The 17180-nt window shown below is 42.5% G+C and overlaps 1 protein-coding gene across 6 annotated transcripts in view; it reads right to left on the bottom strand.

Annotated features, from left to right (window-relative positions):
* Nucleotides 1–17180, bottom strand: part of SLC12A6 (solute carrier family 12 member 6) — a 54209-nt gene that overhangs the window by 8969 nt on the left and 28060 nt on the right. For all 6 annotated transcript variants that reach the window (XM_032234912.1, XM_032234914.1, XM_032234915.1 and 3 more), the window contains 16 exons: nt 15774–15868; nt 14776–14907; nt 13190–13336; nt 12098–12152; nt 10553–10683; nt 10087–10328; nt 9414–9628; nt 8441–8599; nt 7619–7717; nt 6762–6819; nt 4724–4898; nt 4299–4417; nt 4124–4222; nt 3736–3855; nt 3392–3496; nt 554–722 (listed from right to left, as the gene is read on the bottom strand). In XM_032234912.1, coding sequence (XP_032090803.1) covers nt 554–722; nt 3392–3496; nt 3736–3855; nt 4124–4222; nt 4299–4417; nt 4724–4898; nt 6762–6819; nt 7619–7717; nt 8441–8599; nt 9414–9628; nt 10087–10328; nt 10553–10683; nt 12098–12152; nt 13190–13336; nt 14776–14907; nt 15774–15868 — 2120 coding nt within the window. The remainder of the gene's footprint in view (nt 1–553; nt 723–3391; nt 3497–3735; nt 3856–4123; nt 4223–4298; nt 4418–4723; nt 4899–6761; nt 6820–7618; nt 7718–8440; nt 8600–9413; nt 9629–10086; nt 10329–10552; nt 10684–12097; nt 12153–13189; nt 13337–14775; nt 14908–15773; nt 15869–17180) is intronic.

Raw genomic sequence — 17180 nt, 5'->3', positions numbered from 1 at the left:
TGAGGGGGGGGGGGTTCATGCACGCATGCATAAGAGGTGGGGCGCATTGCATTGTGGATGTGGACACACCCGCATACATTGTTGTGTTGGCAGGTGAGGACAAAAAGGTAAGCGATCACCGGTACAGGGTTTCCTGCCTGAGCTGGGTGTTGGACTAGGACTTCCAGGGTCTGTTCCTGTTCCCAATTCTATTCTAACCTTATGATGGCATCATCCAACACATAAACGTTAGCTTGACTGAACACAAAATTCTAATTTACATTTCATGATATGGCAAGCTTGGAAAACCCCTTTTAACAAAAGTACAGCTAGATGATTTTAGGTAGCCAGATTGCGAAGTGCACCTTAATTCCTGAGCTCTTGGGAAACATGTTAGCTGGAGAAGAGACATCACTGAACCAACTGAAAGATGAAATATCAGGCGTTCTCCTAATTTTCTTGTCCCTAATTATCCAAAAGCTTTGCTTTACACTGATATAGCTGCTCTTCTTGTAGTGTCCTACCTTAAACGGTGGCACCCGCTCAGCTGAAATGCACTTCCATGAAATCTCACCTGTTCAGCAGCCAGTGCTTCACTGTAACACTCCAGGAAGTTGCCCACCATGACCGAACCTACAATAGTGAGTCCTTTGCCAGCTTTCAGCTGGGAAGCAAAGGTGAGCAGATGTGGATGCTTCACATGGAGATCCTCATCCAACTTTAACAGCACCAACAATTGTGGCCTGGAGAGAAATGGAAGCCCAACATGCGCATGTTAAAGAGTTGAAGGAGCAGATGAATTTAGACTTTTGCCCCAAAGCACACAGGTGTAAGAATTTATTCTGCAGCAAATGATATAGGTAAATCAACATCCATAAGTATTCCGTTTGATAAAACTTTAGGAAGCCCACATTTGAAATAGTGCATCCAGTTTTAGTCACAGTGTTAAAAAAGACATTGAGACTTTGGAAAAAGTGCAAAGAAGAGCAACCAAGATGATTAAAGGCCTGAAGGCTAAAAACATGAGGAATGGTTGCAGGATTTGGGTTTGTCTAATTTAGAGAAAAGAAGGACTTTTGGGGTCGAATGACCAATTCACAGGGATCACTGAGACCAGCGCAACTCTAGAGTTTAGAATCCACCTCACGTTCCTTGAAATCCTAGGCTCTGGAATGGCCACGCAGAGCGTCGCTGTGGCTCCACGCCGTAAAAAACATAGGTACGCATGCACACCCTGTACAATTAGCCCTGGAGACTTCATAATGGAGGGAAAGTGTTCCTGCGAGGGAGGGAGGGGCTTAGGTCCTGCTCCGGCCTATAATTGTGCGGGGCATGTGCTTAGCTATGTTTTCCGTGCCGCTGGCCAGCTAACTTTAACTAAATCTAAATCCACAACCAGACCTGTCATCAAGAGCCAAGCTCAGGAGCCTGAATTGGCCCCATTCACACAATGAAAACCTGCTTGCTTAAAGTACCATAAACCATGCACAAAGGAAAAGAGAAAAAAAAATGCAATGCAAGATAACAATTTAAAAAATGATACAAGTGGAATTAATATTAGAAATAAAATAACAGAGGAAATGATATGTATGAAAATATAAAGTTGGATTTCCTGAAATGCCACTCTGAGAACCCATGAGAGAAAGTAAATAAGTAAGGGCAACAACGGAAAGGAGGGAAGATGAGGAGGAAAAGGAAGAAAGGGTAAAGCAGAGGAAGCAAAGAAGGGGAATCAAGAGTAGGAGGGCAGAAGGGAGGAGAAGAGAGGAGGAGGGGAGGAAAGAGAGGGGAAGAAGGTAGGAAGGAGGGAAAGGGTAAAAGCAGAGGAAGTAAGGGAGGGGAATTAAGAGTAGGAGAGAGGGTGAGAAGAGAGGAGGAGGTGAGGAAAGAGGGAAAGAAGAAGTGAGGAAGGAGGAGGAGGGAAAGGAAGAAAGGGTTAAAGCAGGGGAAGCAAAGGAGGGGAAGTAAAAGTAGGAGAGAGGGTAAGAAGGAGGAGAAGAGGAGGAGGGAAGGAAAGAGAGGGGAAGAAGAAGGGAGGGAGAGGAGGAAAGAAGGCAGAGAAGGGAGGTAGAGAAGACAGAAGGAGCAAGGTTGTTGCAAAATAAAATGGGGTGGCAAGAAAGTGACCCAAACTGTATTCTATATATTTGTTAAGAAAATAACGATAAATGATTAATGATAATGATATAATTAATGGTAATTATAAGAGTGTATATTTGTGAATGAACTTGAAAGAAAAAATAAAAAAACTTTTAAAAAATAAATAAAAATAAACAATGCACGACGTTTGCCCAATAAATTAAGGTTAAGCTTACCACCACCACCAAGGTTAAGAGCACTCCTGCAAACAACCCCAAACCAGGTTGAAGATCCATCCAGGGAGGGTAAGCAAGTTTGTGAATGCAGCTGCAGGCAACTTAGTTAAGAAGGCTGTGGGAATAAAGCCACTGTGTGTCTCTGTGTATGTGTGTGTATGGTTATATAGCAGCCGAGGTTGTCCAGCCTCCAGTATGTGATTCTTTTCAGACCCAAAATTTAGGAGCAGACAATATGTTGGCTGCCTCTATAAAAAAGATGTGGAGACTCTAGTATAGAAAAAGTGCAAAGAAGAGCAACCAAGAGGACTAGGGGACTGGAAGCTCAAACATATGAAGAACAGTTGCAGGAACTGGGTATGTCTGGTTGAATGAAAAGAAGGGCTTAAGGGTGATATGATAGCAGTCTTCCAATATCAATATCTACATTACGATTCATAACAGTAGCAAATCTACAGTTATAGAATAGCAATGAATTTTTTTTTTATGTTTGGGGGTCACCACAACATGAGGAACTGTATTAAAGGGTCGCGAAATTAGGAAGGTTGAGAACCACTGGACTAGGGGGACTTGATAACAGTATTCCAGTATCTGAGGGGCTGCTACAAAGAAGAGGGAATTGGCTTATTTTTCAAAGCACCTGAGGGTGGGACAAGAAACTATGGATGGAAACTAATCAAGGAGAGAAGCAAACTAGAACTAAAGAGAAATTTCCTAACAGAACAATTAACCAGTGGAACAGCCTGCCTTCAGAGGTTACGGGCAGTTTATCACTGGAGGTTTTTCAAAAGAGACTGTGTATTGTCTGAAATGGTGTAGGGCACAGGTGTCAAACTCGGTCATGTCACGGGCCTGATCACGATGTTTTTTGCCTTTGCATGAGCCGGGGTGGGCGTGGCCTACACGTGACGTATCTAGGCCGCCGGCCGCCAGTTTGACAAGCCTGGTACCGGGTCTGCTGTTTGAGCAAGGGGATTAGACTGGAAGACCTCCACGGTCCCTTCCAGCTCTATTCTGAATTTGAGTTTGTGTTTTCTATGCAGCATTGCCCCATGTTGAGGCAACAAGAGTCCGAAAGCAGTCTGTGGCTTCCCTACCTCCAATTTTTGGTGTGTGGTGGCCCCTCCTCAAGGCGCAGCAAAGCAAAACGGGCAGCACTCAGGGACAAGCCACGGATGCCATCTCCCCATTCCTTCTCAGCCCTGCAAGGGAAGCACAGTTCAGCCAAACAAGCTTGTCACAGTAAGCCTGTCCTTTCCAGAATTGTTGCAAACGGAGCAAAACATGTATTCAGGCCATGTATGCAGAACCCAGGTGCTTATTATTAAGTTAAGGCAGGGGTTAGGATCGGGGTTAGGGAGGGAGTAACTCTAACGACAAGAAATCCTCGCTGAGCAAAGGCCACACAGAACCAATCCAAAACAGTTCAGGAGCAACTCACCCATGATACTCAATGTATTTGTAGATCATGCCAGCTATCACCATTGCAATAATTGCGTAATACCAGGAGGAGATGAACATGAGCGCCACACAGATGCTCATGCCCACAAAGGAGAGTATCCTATGAGGAGAGAAATTGGAAGAAGGCTACACACACACTCAGAGTTTCCTAATGACCATGGGAGCTAGAATTCAACCAAAGAGAAGACGAACAACTTATTGATCTTGCTGGCCCACTTTGTCCTCTTACATATAATCTGCAGGCCAAATTTATTTTGTCATAATGGCCTGTAAGGAGTTAGGAGTCTAGATTTTCCACACCCTCTTCGTTTTCTGCAACCATTTTTGTTCCCTCCCTTTTCAACAATTAGGTAGTAGAGCGTCCTTACCAATGATAATACCGGAAGCGTGGTCTCCAATTGGGAGTGCGTAGTAAAGTTTGTAAGGCGCAAGCTAAGTTGACGAAGAGGTAACACATCAGGAAGAACCTAGAAAAAACATCTGTTGGTGTCAGCATTGGGCGTTTCCTTGGGGACCCCAACCCAGAAGAAAGAGGACACTTACATGGAGAGAATAGGGGCAACCATGTCCAAGGATGCAATCAGGATCCCGAGTTCTGCAATGCCGGCGGTCAGAAGCAAAGCCCAGGTGGGCTCCCCATTGGCTTTACCGTGGCCAAAAACCTAAAATGAATGTACGTGTGAGAGAAGCAGAGAGCATACGGTTTAACCCTACATATCCTCTCCAAGAGCCGCAGTGGCGCAGTGGTTAGAGTGCAGCTACTTCTGCTGCCTGCAATTTACCAGATCGAATCTCACCAGGTTTAAGGTTGACTTCCATCCTTCCGAGGGGGGGCAAAATGAAGACCCAGATTGTTGGGGGCAATAGACTGACTCTGTAAACCGCTTAGAGAAGGCTATAAAAGCATAGTGAAGTGGTATATAAGTCTAAGCACTATTGCTATCTGAAAGCAAAATTTGGCCACTCACCCGCAGGAAAGGTATGATGTTGTCCTTAGCTATGGCCTGCAGCAGCCGGGGTGCACCGGTGAGGCTCTGCAGCCCAGCACCACACGTGGAGAAGAACGAACCAATGACAATGACCCAAGGGGATGGCCAGGAGAGGGTGCCCACTACCAGGTTCCCTTTTACTGTGTCGCCAAATCTATCGGATGGACACAAGAATGAAATGTTGTTAAGTTGAATCCTTAAGTGTTTCACGGCTAGAAGTACATCTGAAGCAAACTAGGGAAAGAAATGATATGCTCTACAGGCAGTCCTGGACTTACGGCCATAACTGAGTTCCAAAATTCATACTGCTAAGTGAAAACTTTTGCTAAGTGAGTTTCACGACCATTTCACGACCTTTCTTGCCCCAGCGGTTAAGTGAATAATTGATTGCAGTTGTTAAGTTAGTAATGCGGTTATTAAGTGAATCTGGCTTCCCCATTGACTTCCCTTGTCAGAAGTTAACAGAAGGGGATCACACACAACCCTGGGACACTGCAACTGTCATAAACATGAGTCAGGTGCCACACATCTGAATTGTGATCGCGTGATCATGTGGATACTGTTGTTAAGTGTGAAAAATGGTCCTAAGTCACTTTTTTCAGCATCATAACTTTGAATGGCCACTAAACGAACTGTCGTAGGTCGAGGACTACCTGTACTATATTTATTGTTAGATCCATACAAATTCATTGCAAAGATCCTTGTAATTCCAATGAGAAATAATACGAATTCATAGTGTGCACTCCTATATGTGAAAATTTTCCTGAATCAGGGGAAGCCCATCTGGTCTAGTAGCTTCTGTCACAAAGAGATCATCCCAAGGTATCTGGAAAGTTCATAAAGAGGCCAGATGGATGTGAGGCCTTTGGCATTGTTGCTATTTAGCAAATAATATTTAAAGCAAAAAGGAACACTGTGGCTCAGTGGCTAAGACGCTGAGCTTGTCGATCAGAAAGGTCGACAATTTGGCGGTTTGAAACCCTAGTGACGCGTAACGGAGTGAGCTCCCATTACTTGTCCCAGCTTCTGCAAACCCAGCAGTTCAAAAGCATGTAAAAATGCAAGTAGAAAAAATAAGGACCACCTTTGGTGAGAAGCTAACAGTGTTCCGTGAACCTTCGGCATTTAATCCTGCCGGCCACATGACCATGGAGACATCAGTGGACAATGCTTGCTCTTCGGCTTTGAAACGGAGATGAGCACTGCCCCCTAGAATCAGGAACGACTAGCACATATGGCAAGGGGAGCCTTTACCTTTTACCTTATTGAAAGCAACTTCAAAAGGCCTTTATTATTTGTCTGTCCAATCACACTTGGCTAATAAAGAATTCTACTCTATTCTATTCCTGCAAAAATAGATGTATAATTGCATTCTAACTAGATCCAAGCCACGGAAAAGGAGCAAAAGAAATTGCTAACAACAATTTGTGTGCGTGAACACATACCTGCCTTTGAGTATTGGCAATTGCCTGAAGTTTTCTTGGCAAGTGCTTCCTAAGGCTGAGAGCTTGCAAATACCTCAAGGTCACCCAGCTGGTTTTGTGCCTAAGGCAGATCTAGAATTCCTGGTCTCCTAGTTTCTAGCCTGATGCCTTAACCCAGCAGTCCTCAACCTTTATGGTTTCATGGCCTGGTGGGGAGGGACAGGGGAACTGGCCCGCTGATAACCAAGTTGAGGTATGTACGTGTGTGCGCATGTGCACAAGTCAAGTTGCGTGTGCACACGCATGCATCGGCCACTGCTAATACAGCCCATTTCCAAATGGGCCAGAGTCCATTAGTGGGCCATGCCCCAGGTGTTGAGGACTGCTGCCTTAACCAATACATCAAACTATCTCTAATCATAAATATCCGGCTTAAAAAAAGAAGGATGTATCAAGCATTCCCAATGTTGACCAGAAAGGAACTTTATAGCCAACCCAAATCTAAAATCTACACACACACACACAAATGTACAAGCAGTTTCTACTATTGGAAAATTATAAGATTTAGAGAAAGCCAAGGTGGTATTACTTACTTGTCCCTGAGTACAATGCCTTCTACGCATGCCCCAAACAGCACTACATTGCTAAGATCTAGTGTGGCAAGAGTCAAAGGTAAATTTTGTGCAAAGAACAAGGTAGTAAAAATGAACAACCAGTCTTCTCATAAGCTAACTATCAAATCATTTTTATCTTCTCTTGCTTATTAATCCTAACATATCCCAGCCAGGTATCAGCCAAACAAAGGCATGGTCCTGGTATCAATTCAAGATGAACTACAGGGCTGAAATTGTAAACAGCTTTGATTATTTCCTTGCCAGTAGCTTTGTATCTGTGGGCAAGGAAACATAATTTCAAGGCAACAAAGCAATGATCCTCATTGGAGGGGATTCTGGGTTCAACGTGCCCCCAAACATCTGGAATTTGTTAAAGCAGCATACTGGCATTATTAAAAGAATCCAAATTCCAGAAGCAAAGGAAGGCATTTTCTTTGGTCAAGAATGACGAAGATGATGTTCTGTCAGCTCTCTCTACACCAGTATTTCTCAACCTGAGCAACTTTTAAGATGTTTGGACTTGAGCTAATTCCCCAGCCGACATGCCGGCTCAGGAATTCTATGAGTTGAAATCCAGATATTTTCAAGTGGCAAAGTTGAGAAATTCTGCTCTACCCAGATACTGGTCTAAAAGAGCAACTGAAATTGTTTGCTAGTTCTCTACAGGCTCCAGATTCACAAATAGATAAAACATGTCCATGCCTGTGTCAAAATGATCATAAAACTATGCAAAGCAGTCCTTATCGATCCTGATTTCCAATTAAACTGATTTTAGAAGGAATGGAATGTAAGAAAGCTGGTTATCCAGAGGTGCTTCCAGCTGCTTCAAAGGATACACACAAAAGAGGTGGTGAGAATAGCCAGGATGGTACCAATGGGAATAGATTTCTGGGCATCCCTTAGGTCTCCTGAACGATTTGACCCAGCCATGATTCCTATGAAGACAACACAATTTAAATATAAGAGTCGATCCATTTCTGGAATGTACATTTTATGTGACTGAATGAAGTAATAATAAGGAACAGTGCTGACTGGTATTTTATATAAAAGCTTTTGGCTTTGATAAAATTAAATGTTAACTGGGCAAGCAGAGTTGGTTCAACACGGGGGCGGGTGGGGGAAGCAACAATACATCTGAACATCGCCTTTCTATTGGTCTTAATCTGGCCAGGATCAAGCTCCTTTTACTAAAGTTGAGAAATTGCAGATGAAATCTTCAGGAGCCCAAATACAGGTAGTCCTCAACTTACGATCACAACGGAGAGCAAAATTTATGATGCTAAGTGAGACTTTTCTTGCCACATTTGTTAAGTGAATCACTAGAGTTGTCAAATCATGGTTGTTAAGTGAATCTAACTTCCCCATTGACTTTGCTTTTCTGAAAGTTAAGAAAGGGTATCCACAAGACCCCAGGACACTGCAACAGCATAACTGCGAGTCAGTGGGCACACCATGTGAATGTAAATCACATGACCATGAGGAAGCTGCAATGGTCATAAGTGTGAAAAATGGCCATAAGCAGTTCCGTTGTAACTTCAAATGGTCGCCAAGTGAACTGCTATATACAGGTCTCATAGCTAACAAATCTGCCCTTCTAATATGGCTTGGTTTTTGCAGTCACACTGAACAGAGAGCTCAACTGCAATGCAGGCACTTACCAGTGACAGAAGGGAAAAATATACCCACAAGAAGGGTAAAAGAAGTGGTGATATCAGCCAGGACATACTGCTGATTCAGAGCTCCTCCCACATCAGCCGAGTGCAAAGATGACTTCTCAAGTATTTCACCTTTCGTCAGATAGCTGCTCCAAAGATTCTCTGCAATTATGGCATCATCATTATCACCATCACCCCATCATTTATTTGAAGAGCTCTGGATAGTGTGATAGTGTCCCCCCACCCCCTCCAATCCCACGATCTTCTTAACTATTAGACCGAGAAGTAGCCCAAAGAAACTTCAGTCACTACTACAATCTTTCTCCTTCTATCCTGGCCACTTTTTACAGAGGCACAAATAAAAGAGTTTTAACAAACTGCATCACTGTATGGTTTGGTGGCAGCAGTGCCTTAGATAGAAAGCCCTTACAGAGAGTGGTAAGGGCAGCTGAGATGATTATAGGAAGATAGCTTGCTGTTATTCAGGATATTGCTTATAAGCGCTATGTGTTAGAGCTCAGAGCATTGCTAGAGACCCCACACACCCACTTCACAGTCTGTTTCTGTTGCTCCCCTCTGGCAGGAGGTTTCAAAGTATTTCTGGCAGATTCCATAAAAGCTTTGTTCCCTATGCTGTCTATCTGGTAAACTTGCAAAATTCTTTTTTCTCACCATGTACATGTATGCATCCGAACTAGACTGTGTTGTTTCTCTGTGTTATAGACTATATGTGGGTACATGCATATGTATGTATGTATGTATGTATGTATGTATTGTCATGTTTATGTAGTGTATATTGGAGGTGGTGACCTTTGAGAACTGTATGCAATGAAATTTCATTTTAATGTATGCCGATCAGTGTACATTCAAAGTGACAATAAAGTTATTCTAAGTCTAAATCTAAGAAATGACTCAAAGAGCGACACAGAATGAAACAACATTTTGCTAGACAAAGACATAAGGAACCCTTTCTCACCAGCAATAACACCACTGGCTAGTCCTGGAATTCCTTGGATAGCAGTGACATTGTTGTGCTGGAAATACTCATCACAAGAGGCATTGAGGAGATTGCTGTGGTTGCAAAAACGTGTCCACAGGAACGTGGGTATGGTGAGGTTACCATACTCCTTAGTCTTGGCACATGTCTGAATATGGTGCTGGGAGAGGGAACGATTCCCCAGCATGCACACACTGAATGGAGAGAGAAATAAGGATGAACAAATTGGTTGGACTTCATAAATGTGAAAGTTGGTACATGCTACTATCTGAGGGAATGGTGAGCTGTTGTTCTGTTTGTACACACAACTAGACATTCTAGGGTTGGGAAGGAAATTATCAATAAAGGAGGATATTTGTACCTCAGGGTTGAAATGAGATGCTTTTGGTGCTCTCTGAGGTGAGTTGATTTCTTGCAGATTAGACAAGATGTTAGCTTGTTGCAGACTACACTAGATGTTAGCTAGTTTGGATAACGAAACATCTGCAAGAAAACAACCAAATTCAGAGAGCACTAAGGAGAGCAGAGCTCTTTTACTGGCCATTCTATATTTCCCAACACCTTTAGGGGCGGCATGCTGGGGAAGCCAGCCTCTGGCCACAACTTTCAACGGGAGTTTGGTTAGCCATCTCGGAATATGCTAGTAACCTACGGAAAATCAGGAGGTGCAAAGGAGGACTTGATGACGCCAGCGTAAATAGCCAGAATGGAGACGATGACGCAGGCCAGGAAAAGAGAAGCAAATTTGTTCACGTAACGCACTCCCACAAACACCACCAGCACCATAACCAGCAGGAAGGCCGAGCCGTAAACCCGCATGTTGTTCAGCATGGCTGCCGGCTCCTTCAGGGGATCATCGCTGTGGAAGATGGCTGCCTTGGGGGCAATGTACATCTGAGAGGAGGCAAGAATGAGTCACACGTCACCTTCGGCCTAGTCAGAGGAGTGAAAATACAAAAAGATGGGGCGTTGGCATGATGGTAGCAAGAGACACAGCGATCCGCAGCCTCCTGCTTCTTGTAGGAGCTGTAGCCGACTGGCAGGACCTAACACACCTCACAATTACAATTACAAGTCTTGTATCTTATAGATTATCCTGTGAGGTGCTGAATACTTACCAGGAAGATTTCAATAGCCCCCAAGATGTACATAGAAACAGCAAAGGTAGTGCCGAGATAGAAGCAGAGTCCTACAGCTCCTCCAAACTCAGGGCCCAGGGCTCGTGAAATCATGAAGTATGATCCTCCAGCTGCAGAGAGGCAACAAGGACAGAAGATGCAGAGCAAAGGTAGTACTCTACCGGTTTGGACTGGTTCGCCCAAACCGATAGTGGAAATCGCAGGGGCCCCTGCCCACCTGCCCTGGCTCTACAGCATCCCATTTAGCCCCCCCCCCTTTTTTTTTTGCCAAAAGCACACACACAGAAGGCTGTGCACATGCACGGAGATGGCACATGTGAGTGAAGCGAGCGTGCACGCTCACATTTGCAAACCGGTAGGGAAGGTAAGCGAATATCACCCCTGATGCAGAGGCTCATTGGCTTATTATCCCTGCTTTTTCACTCATTCCAACCCCCTCACTTTTTAGAAGCACCTGCCCTGTGGCTTTCAAAAACAAGCTCAAGAATAGTAAAACCAGCAGCAGCTACAACATCAGCTCCCCAAAACACAATATAAGTTGTCTTCACCTTACGACCACAACTGAGCCCAAAATTAGTGAGACAGTTGTTACGTGAATTTTGCTCCATTTTATGACCTTTGCCACCCTTGCTAACTGAATCACTGTAAAGTTAGTAACTTTGTTAAGCGAATCTGGCCTTCTCATTGACTTTGCTTGTTAAAAGGTCACAAAAGGTGATCACATGACTCTGCAATTTATGACTGCAACTGTCATAAATTTGAGTCAGTTGCCAAGCATCTGAATTTTGATCATGTGGCCATGCTGCAATGGTCATAAGTGCGAAAAACTGACATATAAGTCACTTTTTTTCAGTCTCATTGTAACGTCAGTCACTAATTGTTGTAAGTCAAGGACTACTTCTAACCCTAGTGGTGCAGTGGTTAGAGTGCAGTATTGCAGGCTAACTCTGCCCACCGCCGATCCTTGAATTTGATTCTGACCTGCTCAAGGTTGATTCAGCCTTCCATCCTTCCGAGGTCAGTAAAATGAGGAGCCATATTGTTGGGGGCAATATGCTGACACTATGTAAATTACTCAAAGAGTGCTATAAAGCACTATGGGGCGGTTTTTAAGTCCATGTGCTATTGTTATAACCATGGTTAGAGAAAGAATTCCATGCTTTGTGGGCTACCGGTGAAAGGGGGGACATTCCCCATATCAACTAACCAGATTTCTGAGGAGAGAATTCAGGAAAACCTCTGAATATGATCTGATTTGAAAGCTGGTACTGTACACATGGGAGAAGGCAGTGGTGAAATTCAAATTTTTTTTTACTCTCGGTTCTGTGGACGTGGTTTGGTGGCTGTGGCTGGGGAAGGATACTGAAAAATCACCATTCCCACCCCACTTTGGGGCCAGCCAGAGGTGGTATTTGCTAGTTCTCCGAACTACTCAAAACTTCAGCTACCAGTTCTTCAGAACCTGTCAGAACCTGCTGAATTTCACTCTTGGGGGAAGGCCGTTTTTAAAATGTTAGCACTTACCAGGCACTACTCCATTAGTGGCAATGGCGCTCATGGAAATGGCTGTCAGCAATGTCTAAGGAGGAGACAAGAAATAGACAGCAGAAGTATTGAGGAGACAAATATAGGCAGAAGCAAATTCTTAGTTTGTCCTGTGCTAAGAATCACTGATGGAACTTATATAACTTTTGGCTATTATTGTGCCAAACCTAAATTTGCTTCCTGTGCTGCCCAATAGCTTTTACATTTTGATAAAAATCAAATTATGCCCCTTCTCCTTTTAGCTTTCTTTGTTATTAAGGATAACGAAGACAAAACACCAAGGTGGAAGTAAGCAAAATGGTTTCAGTCAGGATCTTTGCAAAAATTCAGAACAATGGAATAGAATTTTTTTTGATAGAATAGAATAGAATAGGAAGGAATAGAATTCTTTATTTGCCAAGTGGGATTGGACACACCAGAAATTGTCTTTGGTGCATATGCTCTCAGTGTATATAAAGAAAAATAAAACATTCATCAAGAATAATAAGATACAACACTTAGAGATAGTCATAGGTTACTAATAAGCAATCAAGTTATACTAGGAAACAAATAAAACAATATAAATTGTAAAGATACCAGCCACATGGTTATAGTCATAAGTGGGAAGAGATAGACACTAGGAAGGAAGAGAAGAAGGATAGTAATAGAGTCTTAGTAGATAATTTGACATTGTTGTGGGAATTAGTTTTTTAGCAAAGTGATGGTATTCGGGGAAAAAACGGTCCTGTGCCTAGTTGTTCTGGTGTGCAGTGCCCTATAGCATCATTTTGAGGGTAGGAGTTGAAATAGATTAAAGAAAAGAAATTAAAGAAATAGATTAAACAAAGACGGGGAAGAACAGATATGGAAATAAAGACCACCAATGATCTCAACACAAAAACTGACTACATCTACAAAGAGGATTATTTTTGCACTGGCATCTCAGCCATGGGAGGCTAACGTCGGTGAGTGTAATTTCTCCTTCCTCAAGATCAGAAGTTTCCTTCCCCCCCCCCCCCGCCAAGCTTTCCTGTATATCAAAGACTGCGGTAACATATTGTGATACAAACTTGATAAGAGAGGGTAACTTACACAACAGCAGCAAATAAGGACAATGGTAAAGGCTTGCAGCACACCAGCTGAACCCACAACCCAAGTAAGACGCAAGAAAAGAATCACTCCAAAGATGTTCTGCAGGCAAGGTAGGTAGACTCCCATGAACGTGCCCATCTGTGGAATCTAATAGAAGAGGAGGAGGATGGGCAGAGTGTTAAGACCAAGCTTCCCAACACTTCTATAAAAGAAGTCCTCAACTTACAACAGTCCATTTAGTAATTATTCAAAGTTACAATGACATTGAAAAAAAGTGACTTATGACCATTTTTTACACAACTATTACAGCATCCCTATGGTCACATGATCAAAATTCAGACGCTTGGCAACTGACTCATATTTATGACAGTTTCAGTGTCCCAGGGTCATGCGTGATCACCTTTCCCGACCTCCTGACAAGCAAAGTCAACAGGGAAGCCAGATGCACTTAACAACGGCGTTACAACCTAATAACCACAGTAATTCTCTTAACAACTGTAGTAGGAAAGGTCATAAAATGGAGCAAAATTCAGTTAAGAAATGTTTTGCTTAGCAACAGAAATTTTGGGCTCAATTGTGGTCGTTAAGTGGAGGACTATCTATACAATGAAGACTTGAAATTTCTCTATTCCTCGGCTTTGATTCTTTGATCCTGTCTACTTCTCAAGAGTTACTAACTACATGATTCAGGTTAATCTGTTCTTTGAGCTCAGGATAGATGACAGTGCTTTCCGAGGTGCTGACTCAATGGTGGTCAGAAGGAATGAAGTTGAATATCAGTAGGTCCACTGGGCATAATCAGTTTTGAGGTAATGTTTAAGATCTACCAAAGTGAAGCTTCTGAGGAAGCTGATGTTCTCAGAAATTCTAGAAAGGTCAATAAAGCTCATATGTGTGAGGCATATAAAACAACATTTAAAAAAGTATCTCTGCCAGCTTTTGTTAATCTAATCCTACTTATTTAAATCTCAAGAATTATATGCATAAGTCAAGGATTTAGAAATATTCCTTACAGAGCACACAAAAATGAAAGCTTATGTAAGAAGCCCAGAGCATATTTTGGGGAAATCAAATGTTGAGGATAGCAGATTTCTCTAGTTCTACTATAATCAGGGAGGAAAATATCAATTCTATCAATCCTGATCTTAAACACTGTCAGAATATTCATGAACTGGAATAGGACATGGTAACAAGGTCAGCCAATGTATAGGCATGGCAACTGGGTCAATGGAACTATTTGGTGACTGAGGGTCATGCCAGATGGTTCGGAGCCTGGGCGTGGCTTACCTATGTAGCTCTGAGCCTGTGCAAGAGAACTAGTCTAGTCTGTCTGCTGAATTGAAACTGAAACTCATCTCTGCTATTCTCTCTGCTGTCTTGTGTTTCCCCTGTAACTACTACCACATTGGAGAATCCACTATTGGTATTGCACATTTACTCATGTGTTATTATGTATATAAAGAAGTCAATGAATCCTGCTGAATCAGTTATCTGTGCTTTCTGGATGTGATTTCTGTAGCAAACCCTGACAAACACTTTTTTTTTGGCCTCCTCTTTCCATAAATCTTCTTGGAGCCATTCCTTACCTTGGTGACCTTTTTCTTGCCTGGATGGACATTCTCTGCCTCCTCGTGTTCCCGAGCTCCCTGCATCAAGTTGGTATAGTTGGCCATTCGATTGAGCAGGGAAGACACTTTGGGTCGGGTATCCATCTCCTCCTTCAAAGTGGGGCAGAAGACAGTAGACATGAGAACAAATTTAAATGAAAAATCCCTTTAGGATGGATGAAGGGGGGGGAAACAATAAAGGACTGAAAGTAGTGATGAAGGATGGACATTAAAGGAAACAAGTGTGGATTATAAACAAGCTAGTTATTCCACAGGCTTATGTATTTACAAAGCATTCTTGTTTTGCATCTTCATTAAATCTTCCACAGACTTTCAGAAAACTCAAACAAGACTGGCCTCCCTTTCAAAACTTTTTTTTTTTACAATTATATGAGTAGACTTTAAAAGGCAGGTAAAAAATGTTCAACCTGCAGAATTCAGAGTAACTGCACTTTTTCTATGAACTTGTAACAGCCCAGAAACTTGAATTAAGATGAAAGGTCTTATCCATAAATTATATTACAGGGAACAAGGAGAAAGAATACAGACATAGATTGATATTGATATCAACTTACAACAGTTCATTCAGTGACCATTCAAAGTTACAATGGCACTGAAAACAGTGACTGATGATCATTTTTCACACATATGACCGTTGCAGCATCCCAATGGTCACTTGATCAAAATTTGGATGCTTGGAAACTGGTTCATCTTTATGACTGTTGCAGTGTCCCAAAGTCATGTGATCACCTTTTGTGACCTTCTGACAAGCAAAGTCAATGGGAAAGCCAGATTCACTTAAGAACTGTGTTATTAACTCAGCAACTGCAATGATTCACTTTACAGCAGTGGCAAAAAAGATTGTAAACGGGACAAAATTCACTTAACAAAAATATCTGACAGCCACGGAAATTTGGGGCTTCATTGTGGTCATGAGTGTGTATATGGTGGAAGTGGGTAAGGAGCAGTGATCTCACCTCAAAGAGTGCCAAATTCTTGTCGAAGAATTCATCGCCTTCTTCATAGTTGATATTGTTAAGAAATGTCTGGGAATCCTTCTTGTATCCAGGATCTGCAATGTGGAAGAGAAAGTATGGCAAAAAGGGAAAGAATAGCCCAAATCTGTTTCCCCAGCTCTAGACATTGAATCTCTATCTGTACAGGAACAATAAGAATAAATCTTTGCTTATTTAAGCACTTGTCAGCTCAGCTCATAAAAGAAATATCTTTCAAGAACCAATTTCTATTATTTTTAGGGTATAGATATGGCTACAAGAACAGGCAGAGAACATTCAGAAAAAAAGAAATAAGGGGGACAAACCATAAACTCAATTTGACAGTCTCGACCAGGGGTGTCAAACTCTTGGCCCGTGGGCCAGATTCGTCACGTGCTGGCTACGCCCACACCTGGTTTAGTGAAGGGGGGGGAGTCGCAATACGTCACATGACAACATGAGTTTGACATCTCTGGTCTAGACAAAGGGAAGACACCACCACAGTCTTGGAAATTCAAACTCTGTGCAACCAATCAGGAGCAAGATTTTCCCCCTTTCTCAGGTGAGTTGTTAAAAGGCCTTTGCTGTTAATAGGAATCTGAATTTAATAATACAATACAATAGCAGAGTTGGAAGGAACCTTGGAGGTCTTCTAGTCCAGCTCCCTACCTAGGCAAGAAACCCTATGTCATTTCAGATAAATGGCTATCCAATATCATCTTAAAGATTTTCAGTGTTGGGGCATTCACAACTTCTGGAGGCAACTTCTGTTCCACTGATTCATTGTTCTAATTGTCAGGAAATTTCTCCTCAGTTCTATGTTGCTTCTCTCCTTGATTAGTTTCCACCCATTGCTTCTTGTTCTACCCTCAGATGCTTTGGAGAGGTTTGACTCCCTTTTCTTTCTGACAACCCTGAGATATTGGAACAGTGCTATAATGTCTCCCCAGTCCTTCTTTTCATTAAACTAGACATACCCAGTTCCTGCAACTGTTCTTCATATGTTTTAGTCTCCAGTCCCCTAATCATTTTTGTTGCTCTTCTCTGCACTCTTTCTAGAGTCTCCACATCTTTCTTACATCGTGGCGACCAAAACTGAATGCAGTATTTCAAGTGTGGCCTTACCAAGGCATTATAAAGTGGTATTAACACTTCATGTGATTTTGATTCTATCCCTCTGTTTATGCAGCCTAGAACTGTGTTGGCTTTTTTGGCAGCTGTTGCACACTGCTGGCTCATATTTAAATGGTTGTCCACTAGGACTCCAAGATCCCTCTCACAGTTACTACTATTGAGGAAGGTACCACCTATACTGTACCTGTGCATTTTGTTTTTCTTGCCTAAATGTAGAATCTTACTCTTTTCACCATTGAATTTCATTTTATTAGA

This window comes from Thamnophis elegans, chromosome Z (genome assembly GCF_009769535.1).
Source record: "Thamnophis elegans isolate rThaEle1 chromosome Z, rThaEle1.pri, whole genome shotgun sequence".
NCBI classification, from domain to species: domain Eukaryota; kingdom Metazoa; phylum Chordata; class Lepidosauria; order Squamata; family Colubridae; genus Thamnophis; species Thamnophis elegans.
The sequence above is the reverse complement of the archived record's forward strand: the minus strand, read 5'-3'. Positions and strand labels throughout refer to the sequence as shown.